Raw genomic sequence first — 17,368 nt, 5'->3', positions numbered from 1 at the left:
ATGTTCCCATAAGTATTTTCAAGCAAACATGTATCCCCATTTATATCTATATAGGCATATCTTTCTTTGGAGATTTGAAAAAAAGTAAAGAGGCTATGTATAAAGGCTTTATACCAGAAAACATGGAAAATTCTACCTCAGTTATCGCTTCTCTCTTAATGAGAACACCCCCTTTCCCAAGGTCTCTCCTTTATGGTTACGAAAAATCTCCATTTCAATTGAGAAAATATACATACCAGAATCTATTCATGATTTACCTAATCCAATCTCCCTTTGCGCATGTCATATTTCATAATGGAATATGTTTTGTTTGCCTTCTCCCCCATCTTCTATTATGTCTGATTAACCTTGTCTCTTCAGTTTGACTGTTGTTAAAAGGAAACAGAAATGCCTGATAGATTAAGACCTTATTTTTCATCAATGTGAGGCTTACTCACTGAAAAACACTATTGTTCCAACCCTTAAAGTGTTACAAATCATTCTAAATATAGAAATAGGAGATTCATCCTAGTAATTCCTCTCCTGCATTTAGTTTATTTTGTAGATAATTAACTATGTAACAGAGATTGGAGAGGTAAAAAAAAAAAAAAGCAAAAACAAACAAACAAAAAAACTTGTGTTGGAATCACTGCCAAGTATAAATCAATCATAAATCAAAAGATTAAGCCCTTTGAAATTATGTCAGTCAACATGGAAATGGTAATAGTTTGCCTTTAATTTTTTTCAAGGATTTACCTCTTAAGTAAAAGAAGGCATGCAGTACAAAATGGTCTCTGTTGGGGCGCCTGGGTGGCTCGGTCGGTTGGGCGTCCGACTTCGGCTCAGGTCATGATCTCACGGTCCATGGGTTCGAGCCCCGCGTCAGGCTCTGTGCTGACCGCTCAGAGCCTGGAGCCTGTTTCAGATTCTGTGTCTCCCTCTCTCTCTGCCCCTCCCCTGTTCATGCTCTGTCTCTCTCTGTCTCAAAAATAAATAAGTGTTAAAAAAAAAAATTCAAAATGGTCTCTGTTGACCGTGAACTTTGTAAAGATTCACTGGGCTGTAGGATGGTGGCTGAAACAGTTCATAGCAATCAAATTTGGCTATGCTTTAAAATACCCAGAAATGTCAGCATAAAGAATATAAAGTAGAATGGCCATTAGCCAAGAATGCTTGCTTTTTTTTTTTTTTAGTATTTATTTATTTTGAGAGAGAGAGAGAGAGAGAGAGAGAATAGGGCATGGGGAGAGACAGAGGGAGAGAGAAATCCCAAGCAAGCTCCACGATGTCAGAACAGAGCCTGGTGAAGGGCTCCAACTCACGAACCATGAGATCATGACCTGAGTTGAAATCAAGAGTCAGATACCAACCGACTGAGCCCCCCAGGCGCCCCAGAATGCTTGCTTTTGATATAGCAATGCTTAATAGTCAGATATCAAACGCCTGCTCTAACTTCTCAAATTTGGTATGAATTCAGCAGTCAACAACAAAAAAATCTCATGCCTTTGACAGTTGCCAAAACAGTGGGAAGCTAAAAATACCGTATGACTTATTATTGAGGGCTAAACAACAGAGAGACACCATTCACTGCTGACCAGTGGTCATCAGGCCAGGGCAGAAAGCAGCATCAAGAATCTTAACTCCTAGGGAAAGACCAGAGAGAATGATAGAAACAAGGAGAAAAAGAAACAAGATGACTGCAAAAAATTAAAGGCCAAACAGAGAATAGAAATAAGAAGAAAATGGCAGACAGCTAATGGGACAGTTGGTTAAAGTCAAGGAGTGACGGCAGAGAATGGATAAGACATGTTAAAGAAGAAAAGTGAAGTACTAACCAGAGGAGCAAATCTCTTAGAGGAAGGTGTAGCTACCCATACTACATCAGCTAGTCGAGGCCTCTTACTGTCATAACAGCTGGTGGTCAAAATAACCAGAAGGTGTCACCAAAATATAGTGAGGATGTGTTCACTGTACTCTTTACTAAGAAGGGAGGGATTATGTTTTACTTTTTGTTAAAGCTTCCTTTAAAAAAAAAAACAAAACATTTTTTAATTTAAGATCTTCTGAATGAATAAATGGTCAAATTTACATGATTACCTGGAGAAAATCTCCTGCAAAGTATTTCATTAATTAGCAATCTGGGTAAGTGAAATCATGTTATATAAAAAGAGTAACAATATACGTTTAGCTCCCAACATGTGGAGTTTCTCTAGACTTTTTTTCTAAGTTTAGCCTCCTAATTTGATTTCCTCAGTAGGCAATGAACTTCCCAGGACTATCCTCGAAATAGCATCAAGTTGCAATTTTGGCCTTCACAGAATGGAGAGCAACACAGAGAAGTAATATGAATGTGGAAAATATTCTCTATCGGTGTTTAACTTTAAAACATATGCATAAAGGAACCCCTGTATTTGAAACCTCTCAAGAATTCACTGTCACCTGCTATGCTGTTTGATTCGTATACATATTATAAAATTCACTATGTTAACTTTCAGAGATGAACGTGTCTTCCACAACTTGAGATTCACTAGGAACTTAAATAACATTTTTACTATTTCTGACTTACCAATCTTTCCTCCCCTGCAATTGAAATTTGTAAATATGATGCTGGTAGTATACAACAGTATAGGATACAGAGTATTTAGTCAGTAAATATTAATTTTCTCTTCCTTATCCATTCTGTATTTAGAATTATATAAGAATCTCATCTACAAAGATGATGTTCTCCTTTTTAAGATATAGAAGACAGCCATTTTAATGACATTAATATGGAATAGAAAAATGCTAAATGTTTAGAAAACATACACTATGTTGTGTTAGTAAGCATGACTCGACACTTATCATCCCGTTTGTCTCTGGATAACAATAAGGTATATCACAGCAAAGTTTGACTGCCTTTTGAAATTTATTTTGAGTATGTGTGTGTCTGTGTGATGTACATGCGACAGAGGGAGAGGGAGGAAAAGAGAAGGGGAAGAGGGAGGGAGAGAGAGAAGAAAATCAGACATAGATAAATCTTGAAGGTCAAATACTGAAGTTGAGAGAAGGAGCCGGTTCTCTTTTTTGTTTTGTTTTGTTTCTTCCATACAAGCTGGCACGGTACCTAATTCACTGAGTGACAACTCAGAAAACATGCTGAAAAAAATCACTGAATGGACAATTCCTAATATGAGCTCACAAGGGGTATATTCTTCACCTTTAAAGTGGCATGCCTTTAAAATCTATATTATTTGTATGTTAATAATCACATTCACATTTATAGACATTAATTTTCATTTCTTTAACTGTCCAGTTGTACAAAACTTCCTGAAGCAGTAGGCGTTTTTTAGTTTTGTTTTCCTTCATCATTCTACCAGGAGGCTACCAATGAGTAGCCAGCCATTCAAAAGTAACTGAATTTGGTAAATACTGATATGAGTAAGGTCTATTTTATGTTTTGTGGCTATTATGACTTGGGTCATCAGTATCCTTGAGAGTTACCAATATAGTATTTATACTGAAGTCACATGTAAAAATTGAAATCTACCACTGATCTTTCTAAATACAGATCTGATCATCTCCTTCCTTTTGCCTATAAGATATTAAAATCTTTAACCCATTACACTAGGTCCTCGTTTACCACTTTTATCCTCAGGTCCTTAAGAGTAGGATCCTAGCATTATTCTTCTGTTTAAGGTACTGCCTAGCACATCCCCTGCTTTCGAAAAGGCATTCAATAAATATTTGTTGAGTAAATTACTGTGCAACGAATGAAATCTATGACATAACAGTCCATTGTTAAATGTAACTGGCATAATATGTCATATATATATTTAGCCATATTTATCACTTAAATCTTAGAATTTTTAAACCATCTGACAGAGTTTGAGTTTAAAAACAATGATTATACAAGGAAAAATAAAAGCTTCTACTATGTAGAAAGAAAAGTAGAAACCTGAGAGATAAGCTTATTTAAATGATAATGGATGAGGACAAATGAAAGACTAAATTAAAAAAAAAACATGAAAAGAAAATATAGAGATTTCTTTTTATAAACTATATAGAAATAATACTGAAACTATATGTTCTTTTTAAACCACAATAGATACAAAATCCTGTCTAATTTTTAAATGTCAAGTTCATAGATAAAATGCATGATCTAAAAACTCTAATCAAGCTAATGTTTCAAGAACTATATTAAAACACAGTTTAAATAGCAAAATAGAACCCAGATTAGCATTCAGTAAAATAATTTTAAGATATATGTAAAGACTGTACATAATAGAATTTTAGAAATTAATATAAATCATCCTAAATTCTAGATAACTAAACATGTTTTAAATGTCTTCGTGCTGAAACATTTTATAAATACACTACAAGTAAAGCATTTTAAAAAGCGATACCTGCAAAAGAGTTGTTCTATGGAGCTTCAGTGCCCCCTTCTGGTGAATTTTAGCAAAGCAACCTGAGCAATAATCTTCGCCACACTCAAGGCATACCTTAAAAGACAGTAAAACATCATGCAATATTATAAAAATGTGAGTTTGAGAAAACGTTTGCATAAAGAAGTCATCGTTCTCATATTTACTTCTCCAATGACATATCTAGATGTCATAAGAACTGAGAAGCTCATGGAAACTGGAACAACCACTTGACCCCATTAAGATGTAATTGAGGGGCACCTGGGTGGCTCAGTCGGTTAAACATCCGACTTCACCTCAGGTCATGATCTCACACTTCGTGAGTTTGAGCCCCGCGTCGGGCTCTGTGCTGACAGCTCGGAGCCTGGAGCCTGCCTCAGATTCTGTGTCTCCCTCTCTCCCTGCCCCTCCCCTGCTTGCACTTTGTCTCTCTCTCTCTCTCAAAAATAAATAAACATTTAAAAAAATTTTTTAATTATTCTTAGAAGATTCCTCAAAGGAAAGAAAGTATAAGAAAAAGACCTCGATGCAACTACATCAACACATCAGCAGTTTTTATGACTAGTGAAATGATTACGGACAAGTTTGTATTTATCTTTCAAAATCTGTACACTGTTAAACTGTATTTTTTTAAGTTCCTGGATAAATTGATGTGATGTCCCTATACCTACGAAGGCATCGAGTAAGACTTAAAGAGGAAAGAAAATGGAATTTTTGCTGCAAGTGCACTTACTGCTGTGCAGTTGTATGGCCACATCAACACCCTTTGTGAGCTGAGAAGAAGCAGTCCAAATGTCTAAGACCCCTCATTTTCTTGAGTTTGGCCTAGGTTAAGAATGCTAACAGCACAAATAAGGAAGTGTGAGGGTTTGGAGGGATGATGTCAGAAAGTCTATGCCACATGGCACAAAAACAGACACATAGACCAATGGAATAGAATAGAAACCCCAGAACTAGACCCACAAACATATGGCCAACTCATCTTTGACAAAGCAGGAAAGAACATCCAATGGAAAAAAGACAGTCTCTTTAACAAATGGTGCTGGGAGAACTGGACAGCAACATGCAGAAGGTTGAAACTAGACCACTTTCTCACACCATTCACAAAAATAAACTCAAAATGGATAAAGGACCTGAATGTGAGACAGGAAACCATCAAAACCCTAGAGGAGAAAGCAGGAAAAGACCTCTCTGACCTCAGCCGTAGCAATCTCTTACTCGACACATCCCCAAAGGCAATTAAAAGCAAAAATGAATTACTGGGACCTTATGAAGATAAAAAGCTTCTGCACAGCAAACGAAACAACCAACAAAACTAAAAGGCAACCAACGGAATGGGAAAAGATATTTGCAAATGACATATCGGACAAAGGGCTAGTATCCAAAATCTATAAAGAGCTCACCAAACTCCACACCCGAAAAACAAATAACCCAGTGAAGAAACGGGCAGAAAACATGAATAGACACTTCTCTAAAGAAGACATCCGGATGGCCAACAGGCACATGGAAAGATGCTCAACGTCGCTCCTCATCAGGGAAATACAAATCAAAACCACACTCAGATATCACCTCACGCCAGTCAGAGTGGCCAAAATGAACAAATCAGGAGACTATAGATGCTGGAGAGGATGTGGAGAAACAGGAACCCTCTTGCACTGTTGGTGGGAATGCAAATTGGTGCAGCCGCTCTGGAAAGCAGTGTGGAGGTTCCTCAGAAAATTAAAAATAGACCTACCCTATGACCCAGCAATAGCACTGCTAGGAATTTACCCAAGGGATACAGGAGTACTGATGCATAGGGGCACTTGTACCCCAATGTTTATAGCAGCACTCTCAACAATAGCCAAATTATGGAAAGAGCCTAAATGTCCATCAACTGATGAATGGATAAAGAAATTGTGGTTTATATACACAATGGAATACTACGTGGCAATGAGAAAGAATGAAATATGGCCTTTTGTAGCAATGTGGATGGAACTGGAGAGTGTGATGCTAAGTGAAATAAGCCATACAGAGAAAGACAGATACCATATGGTTTCACTCTTACGTGGATCCTGAGAAACTTAACAGAAACCCATGGGGGAGGGGAAGGAAAAAAAAAAAGAGGTTAGAGTGGAAGAGAGCCAAAGCATAAGAGATTCTTAAAAATTGAGAACAAACTGAGGGTTGATGGGGGGTGGGAGGGAGGGGAGGGTGGGTGATGGGTATTGAGGAGGGCACCTTTTGGGATGAGCACTGGGTGTTGTATGGAAACCAACTTGACAATAAATTTCATATATTGGAAAAAAAATTTTTAAAAAGTAAAAAAAAAAAAAGAAAGTCTATGTCACAGAGCCCACATTCCCTTCGATCCTTTCTCATTTCCCCTCTCCCCACTTAGCGTGCCCACTACCATTCTTCCCTTCCTTCCTCTCTCCACCTATCAAGGAATCCTAAGCAGAAAGCAGCTAGGGAAGAGTGGGGAGAGGTTGACCAAGCTCTTCTACCTTGCACTGGTGAGTGACTGACTGAAATGTGCAATACAGTGATGCCTCCCAAACTGTACTGTGCATATGAATCACCTGGGATTTTGTTACTGTGAAGACGGGTTCAGGAAGTCTAGAATGGGACCTGAGATCCTGCATTCTAACAAGCTCTCAGGTAACGTCCACGCAGCTGCTGGTGTGCAGACCACACATCAAGTAACAGGCACTAGAATGTATAGGACGTGGAAAAGTAGACTAAACTCTTATTAAAAATCCAGCAGGAGGATGTCTAGATGGCTCAGTCAGTTGAGCATCTGACTCTTGATTTCAGCTCATGTCACGATCTCACGGTTCGTGGGTTCGAGCCCCACATCAGGCTCTGCGTTGACAGCACGGAGCCTGCTTTGGAATCTGTCTCCCTCTCTCTCTGCCCATCCCCCGCTCGCTCACACTCTCTCTCTCTGTCTCAAATATAAACATTAAAAAAAAAAAAACAGGAGCCCATTAATGTTTTAAAAGTGTATTACAAGTCACCATTTGATGACTCTGTTACCTACAATAACGTGGCCAGATTTATTAAATATAAGATGATTAACACAACATTAACAATAACAACCAAAGGTTAAAAGAGCAAGAAATTATGTACAGGTAAACAAAACTAAAAAGGAAGGTTAGAACCACATAACAACATCCACACTGAGCATTTATGCACTGTTCTAAGGGCTTTGTATGTTTCATCTCATTGAATTCTCACAACAACCCTATAATAAGGTTAACGCGACCATTGTGTCTCCATTGTGAAGATGAAGTAACCAAGGAACATAATGATTGAGAATTTGCCCAGTCACACAGCTAATGAAGCCAGGATTTTAATCCCACAGTCTGGCTCAGAGCTCAAGCTCTCACCCATGAACCAAATTACTAAAAATCACATTTACCATTAACTGCAGCACTGATCATTTATTGAAAAACCTTGATAATATCTGCAATTAAATAAAATCCAGTATGTCAAATGATTATCAAAATCAAATGCATTTTTTTTCAAATGTGATTAGCTATACAGTACTGGATTTTTCATTCAAGTGAAGAAAAAAAAAAACACTATCCCTAATATCAGAATTAGTCCTACACTTTCAACTCACGTTTTAAGAACTAGTTTCTTACAGAAATGATGATTAAAACATTACCTAGATCCATAATATTTAAGTGTAAAATCAAATAAAAAGCTATAATTTCACATAAATACATGGCGTACTATCATATTAATGTAGATTTCAAAATGTATTCTGCATAATTTTCATTTATTTGCTAATATCTTAATAAATTTCTTAGACATACTTGGCACTGTTTTCACAAGGTAATATAGAAGACTGGAAATCAGCTTCAACATAGAATTCTAAGCCAAGTATTTGTTAACAACAGATTTTTAATGAAAGTAGCCAAACGGATGTTGTAGACTAGAAGATCAAAGCTGGAATTGCAGAGTAAGCTTATATATTTTGTTATACAAGCATATTTGGATTTAAATTGGGTTAAAATGACCGCCAACTGGAAAATCTTTTTAGGCAGTGTGTATAACTGGCAGAAATGTACTAAAAATGTAGATAAGGACTCCATTCCACCACAGATGCTTCTTCAATGATGGAATACCCAAGTGCAGTTTTAGCAAATATCTTTTTAATTTGATCAAGCCTAGATCAGTTGTGCTAAGCCTTCAGAATCCCTTTGAGTTTAATTAAATTATCTACATTTGCCAAATTAATATGTAATTTTTAACTATCCATTTCGCTTTTACCATGTACAAGCAGCCTAAAGCTACTGGAATTTCTTTTAAAAATACAAAATTTGAAGGTTGGGGTTTTATTTTTACCATCAATGTATGTGAATGCATTGTGAGATATGAAAATGTGCCAACAACGAAACACACACAATTTCCTGTCTCTTCTCAATGTGCCAGGCACAACGCTAACTACTCTTGATACTTGCATGCATTCACCATTATCTTCAATAATTCCGAGGTATGGACTACTGTTATCTATATTGTCCCACTCTCACAAATGAGAAAACAAAAAATACAGTGGAATTAAGCCATTTCCAAAGGTCACATAGCTAATCACAGGTAAAGTTGAGATTCAAACCTCCAAAATGCCAGCTCTTAACCCTTACCTCCCATAAACAGCTTTCCCTGACAAAGACCCTATCGTCAGATACAAGAAGGTTTACTCCACACAACCAGCATTACCATCCAGAATGATGGAAGCTAAGAACACAAGGTAACTTCAGGGTTTACCACCACCATGTTTCACTTCACTAGATGTGTCTAACTTGAATTTTTAAATAATTTATTTCATTTATTGTTGTGGGACACCTCGGTGGCTCAGTCAGTTAAGCATCTGACTCTTGATTTGGGCTCAGATCATGATCTCGTGATTTGTGAGATTGAGCCCCACTTTGGGCTCTGCACTGACAGCGTGGAGTCTCCTTGGGATTCTCGCTCTCCCCCTCTCTCTGCCCTTCCTCCTTCCTTAAAATCATAGCGAAATTCTTTAAGAATGTATAGGGTCTAAATCCTTGCTTATATTTATAACAGTTTTCAGGCAAATCAGCCTTTTAATCACTACACACATTGTCACTCTCATCTGCTTTCCAGCCAAGGCATGTGCCATTTATCTTATCTGGAATGTCCTCTTCTTGATTTTCCTTCTCTTTGGAAAAACAGATCCTTTGTTTCCAGCTCAAGTTTGACCTATGGATGTCATATTCAAATTCCAGAGCCTTTAAACAGTGCTCAACATAGAACAGGATTCACAAGAAGTATTGATAGCTTCTACATAAATACTTTGTTCTCATCATGAACAGTGGACCCCAACAATTCAATTCAGCCAGTAAGTCCCTTTTAGCTTTCATATTTCCAACTTCAGGAATATTAACATTGTTTATATTTTTTAAACATTTATAAATAGGTATAATTTGTGAAGATTTCTTAAATTAGTGCCCATCATTAGAGATCAAATAAGATAAGAAAACAGCATGTTGTAATATAAGAGCCCTGTACCAAGAGACAGGGTTTTACATTTAATATTGCAATGAGCTCTTTATTAGACTTATGGTATTCTAACTCTCCCAGACCAGCTAAAACTGCCATGAAATAAGGATAGCAACATAGTCTCAAATCAGAAATGATCACGGCCAAATTCTCTGAAACTATAACAAATATCAGTTATAGTAATCTACAAATATTAGTTATAATCATAAAATTCTTTGGGGGGAAAACTGCTTCTTAAGTGTAGTATTTTAAATTACAAAACACACTGGAGTACTTTAATACTAACTAAAAGGAAGATATATCTGAAGATTTTATTACAGAAAAAAAAATTCTTCCTTTAACAAATGTTTGTTGAGTGCCTACTAAATTGCAGGCATAATTCTAGGTGGTGGGCACACAGCATTGACCAAAAGTAAATCCCTACTCTCATGAACTTTACACAGGTGGGTGGAAAATAAATAAATAAATATATATATATATATATATATATATATATATACATATATGTATATATATATACACATATATGTGTATATATATATACATATATGTATATATATATACATATATGTGTGTGTATATATATATATGTATATATATACACATACATACATACATACATATGTTACGGAGTAATAAACATGTGGATGCATGGAGAAGCTCCAAAAAACTGGAGAGGCCAACTCAGCTGCTGGTCCTTTACAAAGGGCTGCCAGGGCAGGGGACATCTGAATCGACCCTCATTATGAGACTGTTGGGAGTGGGGAGGAGAGATATTAAAGGTGTAATTTTGAACATGGTAAGTTAGTGATTACTGTTAGACATCCAAGTAGAGGTGCTAAATAGGCAGTCTGAGTTGAAAGTTAGGGGAGAGGGATGAGTTAGAGATGTAAATTTGGGAACCATCCATGTAGAGATGGTCTTTAAAGCCAAGAGAGTAGATGAAATTACCTATAAAGAGTTAGTAGATGGACTAGGGAAGAGGGCTAAGGACTAAGCCCTGTGGCACTCAACATTCAGGGGTCAAGCAGACAGAAAGCCAAAAAAGACTGAGAAAGGGCACCTAGCAAAGTAAAATGATACCAAGACAGAATTGTGTCCTAGAGGAAGCTAAGTGAAAAGTCACAGAAGAGGAAGAGTGCATCGAATATTACTGATAGGTTAATATAAGAACTGAGAACTGGTCACTGTATTTAAGAATATGGAAGTCACTAGTGACCTTGATAGGAGCACTTGCTGGCATAGTGGAGACCCAAACCCGAATGGAGAGGAATCAAGAGAGAATGAGAATTTGGCAATTCCACTTCTGGGCATATACTCAAAAGAACGGAAAGTAGAAACCAGGCAGATATTTAAACTCTTGTCCATTGCAGCATTATTCACAAAAACCAGAAGGTGGAAACAACCCAAGCGTCTAGCGATGGATGAACGGATAAACAAAACGTGCTATTTACATACAATGGAGTATTATTCGGCTTAAAAAAGGAAGGAAATTCTGACACACGCTACCATGTGGAGGAACCTGAAAACCTTAGAGCGAGTGAAATAAGTCAGGTACAAAAGGACAAATACTGAATGATTCCACCTCCATGAGGCACCTAGAATAGTCAAATTCATAGAGACAGAAAGTAGAAGGTTGGTTGCCAGGGGCCGACGGGAGGGGCGAATGGGAGTCATGGTGCAAGCAGCCCAGTTTCAGTTCTGTGAGATGAAAAGAGTTTTGTGGATGGATGGTGCTGATGGCATCCCAACCATGTGAATGTGCTGAACGCCACTGAACTGTGCTCTTAAAATGGCTAAAATGGTAACTTTTAAATTATGGTGTATTTTACCATCTTTTTTTTAAATTTTTTTAACGTTTATTTATTTTTGAGATAGAGAGAGACAGAGCATGAACGGGGGAGGGTCAGAGAGAGAGGGAAACACAGAATCTGAAACAGGCTCCAGGCTCTGAGCGGTCAGCACAGAGCCCGACGCGGGGCTCGAACTCACGGACCGTGAAATCATGACCTGAGCCGAAGTCGGACGCTTAACTGACTGAGCCACCCAGGCGCCCCAACCATCATTTTTTTTTTAAAGTTCACAAAATCAGCAATGAGAAGTTAGAGAACTGTCAGAACCCATCTTTTGGGGTCTTCAATTTCCCTTTACAACTTTTTTGCCTTAAAAACAACAAAAAAAAAAAGACTTGCACACAAATGTCCCAGCAGCCTTAAATACAGTAGTAAAAAACTGGGAACAACCTAATGTCATTCAATATGTCAATAAATAAACAAATTTTGGTATACTAATACCATGGTGTACTACTCAGTAATTTGAATGAACAAACTACTAATAAACGTAATAGTATGGGTGAATCTCCATGTGGAGCAAAAGAAGCCTTAGGCAGAAAAATATATACCCTATTGTTCTATTTATATAAATATAACCCTAAGTGTATGGTGCTAAAAATCAGAATAGTAGTTGGCTTTGTAGTGGGAATTAATTGGAAAAGGCGCAAGGGAACTTTCTGGGGTATTCTATTATCTTGATGCGAGTGTATCCATTTGTCAAAAGGCATCTCACTATACATTTAAGATCTATTTCATAGAAAGTACATTATGCCTCAGCAAAAAAAAAAAAAAAAAAAGGTGAGAGAACATGGTGAGAGCAAGTGTAGACAACGCTTCAGAAGTTTTACTAATAAGGGTGCAGAGGGCGATGTGGGGGTCAAAGAAGAATTTTTGTTGTATTTTTGGTTTGGAAAGGACTGCAGCATATTTGTGTGCTGCTGGGCATGACCTTAGAGAGAGAGGACAAGAATTAGGAGTTATCCTTAAACGGGAATGAGAAGGTGAGATACAGCTCTCTGGACAGGTGCTGGCCGGATGGGGCAGCATGCACACTTCCCCCTTAGCAACGGTAGCCAAGGAAAAGCATCTGGCTTACAGAAGTGGGCTGGCTTGGGAGAGGTGAATGAGGCCATGTGAACGTTATGCACCCCTATGTTATTGCAGTGCACATACCAGCACAGCAGCTTTGTTCTCACACTGTCCACAAACCTTCCCTTTTATCTTGGATTTTTCACTTTCAGAAGAACTGGCCATTTTATGATTAAGTGGTTGTTTCACTGGCTCTGGAAGAGAAAAAAAAAAAAAAAGGTCAGGCCAATCATATCAAAATATGATATTCAGTTTTATGAATGTAATGAAGTTGTGCACTATGAAGTACCAAAATTGTGCACATTTCTAAATTCTCAAACGTTATGTCAGTATTAATTGCCCAATAACAATGGTGTGTAGCCGAGTCCACTCTTTCCAGGAAACTGGGAAGGCCACATTTCCCCTCCCAGCCCCCTGTGACCACGGGGCCCCACATTTCTGCCCACACCCATTCTATTTAAAACTCACTTGAACCGGACACGTGAAATTACAGAATGTTAAAAACTACGCTCTTGATAGAATCCTTATGGCATCCTGTCCCATTTTCAGGTCAAACTAAATGAACCTCATACAGAACAACTTCTATAATAAATGTTATATATATTTTTAGAACCTGTTCTGCCAAACTATCTTAACCATTCAAGTTAAATGTACTTATCCTCTATAAAAAAAAATTTCCTTTTGGAATTACTGAGGATTCAAATTGATTTTTGGGTTTTGCTATTGTGCAATAATTCATTAAAATATAAAGCCATTTTCAATAGTCTTTTACATTCCCAGGATGAAATTTCAATTTATAGTCTTACATTGCTAAAATATCTTCCCGGTTAAAAAATTACATAAGTTTGGGGCGCCTGGGTGGCTCAGTCGGTTAAGCATCCGACTTCAGCTCAGGTCATGATCTCGCTGTTTTTGAGTTCGAGCCCCACGTGGAGCTCTGTGCTGACAGCTCAGAGTCTGGAGCCTGCTTCAGATTCTGTGTCTCCCTCTCTCTCCACCCTCCCCCACTCATGCTCTGTATCTCTCTCCTTCAAAAATAAATAAACGTTAAAAAAATTAATAAAATGATGTAAGTTTAAGAAACAATGCTATCAAAGTCCTCACCATTGAAAAACGTTCTTCTTATATTCATATTCTAATATTTTTGACATAAAATAAGGCTGCCCCCCCCCAGAAAACAAAATGAATTTGAATATCAAAAATAAAGACTCATCATTTTGGTGTTTAGAATCTTTATACTGCATGAGCAATTCTAGCACTTTAATTTTCTATGCAATCCAAATGTAAAAGAAAATAAATTCTATCTTTAGCATCTAATAATACAGTGGTAAACTGTTTACCTTGAAGTTGCTCCTTTAGTAATTTTAATTTCACTTTTCCAGCAGAAAGCTATATTAATGAAATACATATTATTTGTCAGGGATACGATCTCTTATTCAAAGAAAGTTTAAGTTACTATTATTAGAAATATTAGAAAGCCATAACATTTTAGTGCATCTTGAGTGAAGCAAACATTTTGAAAGAATAATACAATCGTAATAGAATATCACTATTAAAGCATATATAGAACTTTTAATTAACAGAAAATTCAAGGGGTGCCTTGGTGGCTCAGTCGGTTGACTCTTGGTTTTGGCTCAGGTCATGATGTCACAGTTCATGGGATTAATGCCTGCATCAGACTCTGTGCTGATAGTGTGGATCCTGCTTGGGATTCTCTTTTTCCCTCTCTCTCTGCCTCTCCCTCGCATCTGTGTGCACATGCTCTCTCTCTCCCAATGTTGGAAATATACAAACCATTTTTTAAAACATGCCATATTATGTTTTAAACAAAAATCCTTATATATCATCACGATATTATTTTAGAAAAGTACTAATATTCAAATATTGTAAAGGTTCAGTAAGCCTTTTCTATTTTGGTACCTTTCTGAAACATACACAGTCTAATATTTGTGTAGACCAAATCTAAACTGAATTCGCACTGAGCTGCTCTGCTTACATAACTGCAGAAGCCAATATTATCTTATTTGTCTAATTCAGAGAACCACATGTTTAAGCATCACAGATTTAACCTTCAATATATTCGCTGTGATCCCTGACTTCCCTAAGATGTAGCCAAAATATTGAGTAAATAAGGTTCGCTTTACGTGTTTCAAAGAGTCACTTAAAATCCTTGGATCTTAAGATTTTAAGACATAAAACAGACTCACCAAGTGTACGTACTTGCCTTGGTCTTATTGAAAACCAACATTCAAAGTACACAAACGAGCATGGAGGAATGGTGCACACTGATACAGACACTGGCAATTCATGCCTAGTTTTCAATTTGCAATTTGCATGCTCAATTGCCCACTTTGTCCATGAGAATATGAGAACAACGGCTGCCTCTATGTCGATGGCTGTACCAACTGCAGTCATCTTTGAAAATTCAGGCATAATTATTCTCAGTGAATCTAGTGGTTTTGCCTCAAAAGGGCATTTTTTGTTCACATTCTTTAAGTGGCTGCTCAGATGCTATGTACCAAACATAGCAGAAAAGAAAACAGGATTGAAATAATCAATTTCTATGTGAATCACACTTTTACTTCTAAACTGGAAATGTTATACAAGTTACAGATAATTTAATCTCATTTTTCATAGCAAAATTGGCCAATATTATTACCTTAGTGGTACGTCTGAATTGCAACATGATCAATATGGTTATAGACTACCTGGGCAGAATGGAGATGCCAAAGCAAATTGAATCCATTATTAGGGAAATTTTATAATTTGTTTTTATTATTATGAATATTTTTCTGCTCTATAAACATGGCCATATTTACTTCAAATGATTCAAACTGCATAAAAATATTTCCGTGAACAAACTGCTAGCTGCTATTTTGAGGCAAACAATTTCCTCCTAAGTCTGATTTTTATCTGTTTGGGAAAGAGTTGAGGATAGGGTAGGGCTGGACCTGGGATACACACATAACGCACACACATCCATATGTATATACACGTACATACATACATGTATGTATATATGTATATGCACATACGTGTATATTCAAAACATCAGGAATCCAATATACTGAAGCCTATGCGGTATTCACCACTTATGCCTCCACCGATAGATGCTGAAGGGGTACCATTAGGGTACAGGGCAGTTTAGTGGCAGTACCATACAGACATATCACCTGGGCCATCAGACTCAGGCTATGCTGTCACCATCAGCCTCCTTGGCATTGACAAATGCCTCCAAACACCCACCAAGGTCCTAATCTGCCATGCTGGTCCCACACTCCTCCCATGAGCCACCTTATCAAATATTCTCATCTGTAATCTAATTAGCTACTTAAACATTGCCATTTTCTATTGCTTGTCCTTCCATCCTGCCATTGCATAGAGCCCTTATTAAATAGCCATTTGTCTTATGTTTTAAACCCTTCCTAAAAACATCTCTTGCAAAAGTTCACGTTAACCGGACCCGTCTTTCCTCAGACACAACTTTTTTCCAGAGAACTCTCCAGAGGAACTTAATTCCATTTCTACTCCCTCTCACTCATCAGGAGAGAAGAAAATTTTTCTCCCTGTTTTCTCTTCAGTGCTGCTTCCAGAATATTGCTCTGATCTCACCATTCAGCAAAGTTGCCTCTACTGAAGCTCCTCGCCATTCGTTTATTGTCTTTATCAACATCCAGGATCCTCCTCCACCGTAACTTCAGCAATCTGCTCAGTATTTCTCTCCATCACAGTTCTGGGTGATGAGCGTGCAGACTTCAATGTTCATGTTCACCTGACATCCTGATGTTCAAAACCCTCCAATATGCTGACTACTCTGACCATCTGAGTCCCTCTTCAGCCACCTGACCATTATGACCAAACCTTAAACCTAAGCAGCAATCTGAAGGGTCACACCTTTAAAAGCCCAAAACTCAGAGTTTCTCAGTGCTAACCATGATCACCTTACCTTCTTCCTCTTAGACCTCCCATATCTACCAACCATTGTGATGAAATAATCCTGACTGGATCCCCCACAAATCCATGCTCTTATGGCACTTCAGCAGTCTACTTACTCATTTCATGTTAAATCTCAATCATGATTCCCACAGCGCCTATGTCAAACTTTCTTCATTCCAAAAGACTCACATTTACCCCATTTCCCTTCCTTATTGTGAGCAGATGATCTTGCCTTCAAATTTACTAAGAATGTTGGGATCTTCCCATTAAAATCTTTCCACAGCTTCCTGCCTTACCTCTTGTCAAATGCAATCTCTAAAACTTTACCTTTACTGCCACCTATTTTCTCTTCCATCTTTTTTATCAGATAAAATGTGTTCTCTTTCCATTGGTTAAGGTCTCCTTAATGAGCTGTCTCTTCAAAGACTAACCTCCAGCAATTGGCACCTCTCTCTCTTGCATCTTCAATCTTTCCTCCACTAGTGAGTCCATCCCTCAACTACAAACTGGCTACATCTCTCTGATTCTGAAAAACAATACACAGTTGACTCTTGAACAATATGGGGGTTGGGGCACGATTTTTTGATTCCCCCCAAACTTAACTACTAATAGCCTACTGTT

General features: G+C 37.6%; 1 protein-coding gene across 4 annotated transcripts in view; it reads right to left on the bottom strand.

The window, feature by feature from the left end:
- The window catches only part of ZBBX (zinc finger B-box domain containing), a 121,580-nt gene that overhangs the window by 85,759 nt on the left and 18,453 nt on the right, over positions 1 to 17,368 (bottom strand). For 3 of the 4 annotated variants that reach the window (XR_006207591.1, XR_006207592.1, XM_042956588.1), the window contains exons 6-8: positions 14,152 to 14,200; positions 12,896 to 13,005; positions 4,362 to 4,457 (exon numbers count right to left, since the gene is read on the bottom strand). Coding sequence is in view for 1 of the 4 variants with exons in the window: in XM_042956588.1 (XP_042812522.1) it covers positions 4,362 to 4,457; positions 12,896 to 13,005; positions 14,152 to 14,200 (255 nt within the window). In the remaining 3 variants the exon portion in view is untranslated. Of the gene's footprint in view, positions 1 to 4,361; positions 4,458 to 12,895; positions 13,006 to 14,151; positions 14,201 to 16,423; positions 16,751 to 17,368 lie in introns of those variants that run through there. The other variant, XR_006207593.1, reaches the window with a different exon arrangement.

The sequence above is a fragment of the Panthera tigris genome, chromosome C2 (assembly GCF_018350195.1).
Source record: "Panthera tigris isolate Pti1 chromosome C2, P.tigris_Pti1_mat1.1, whole genome shotgun sequence".
NCBI classification, from domain to species: Eukaryota; Metazoa; Chordata; class Mammalia; order Carnivora; family Felidae; genus Panthera; species Panthera tigris.
This window is presented reverse-complemented; position numbering and strand designations above follow the sequence as displayed.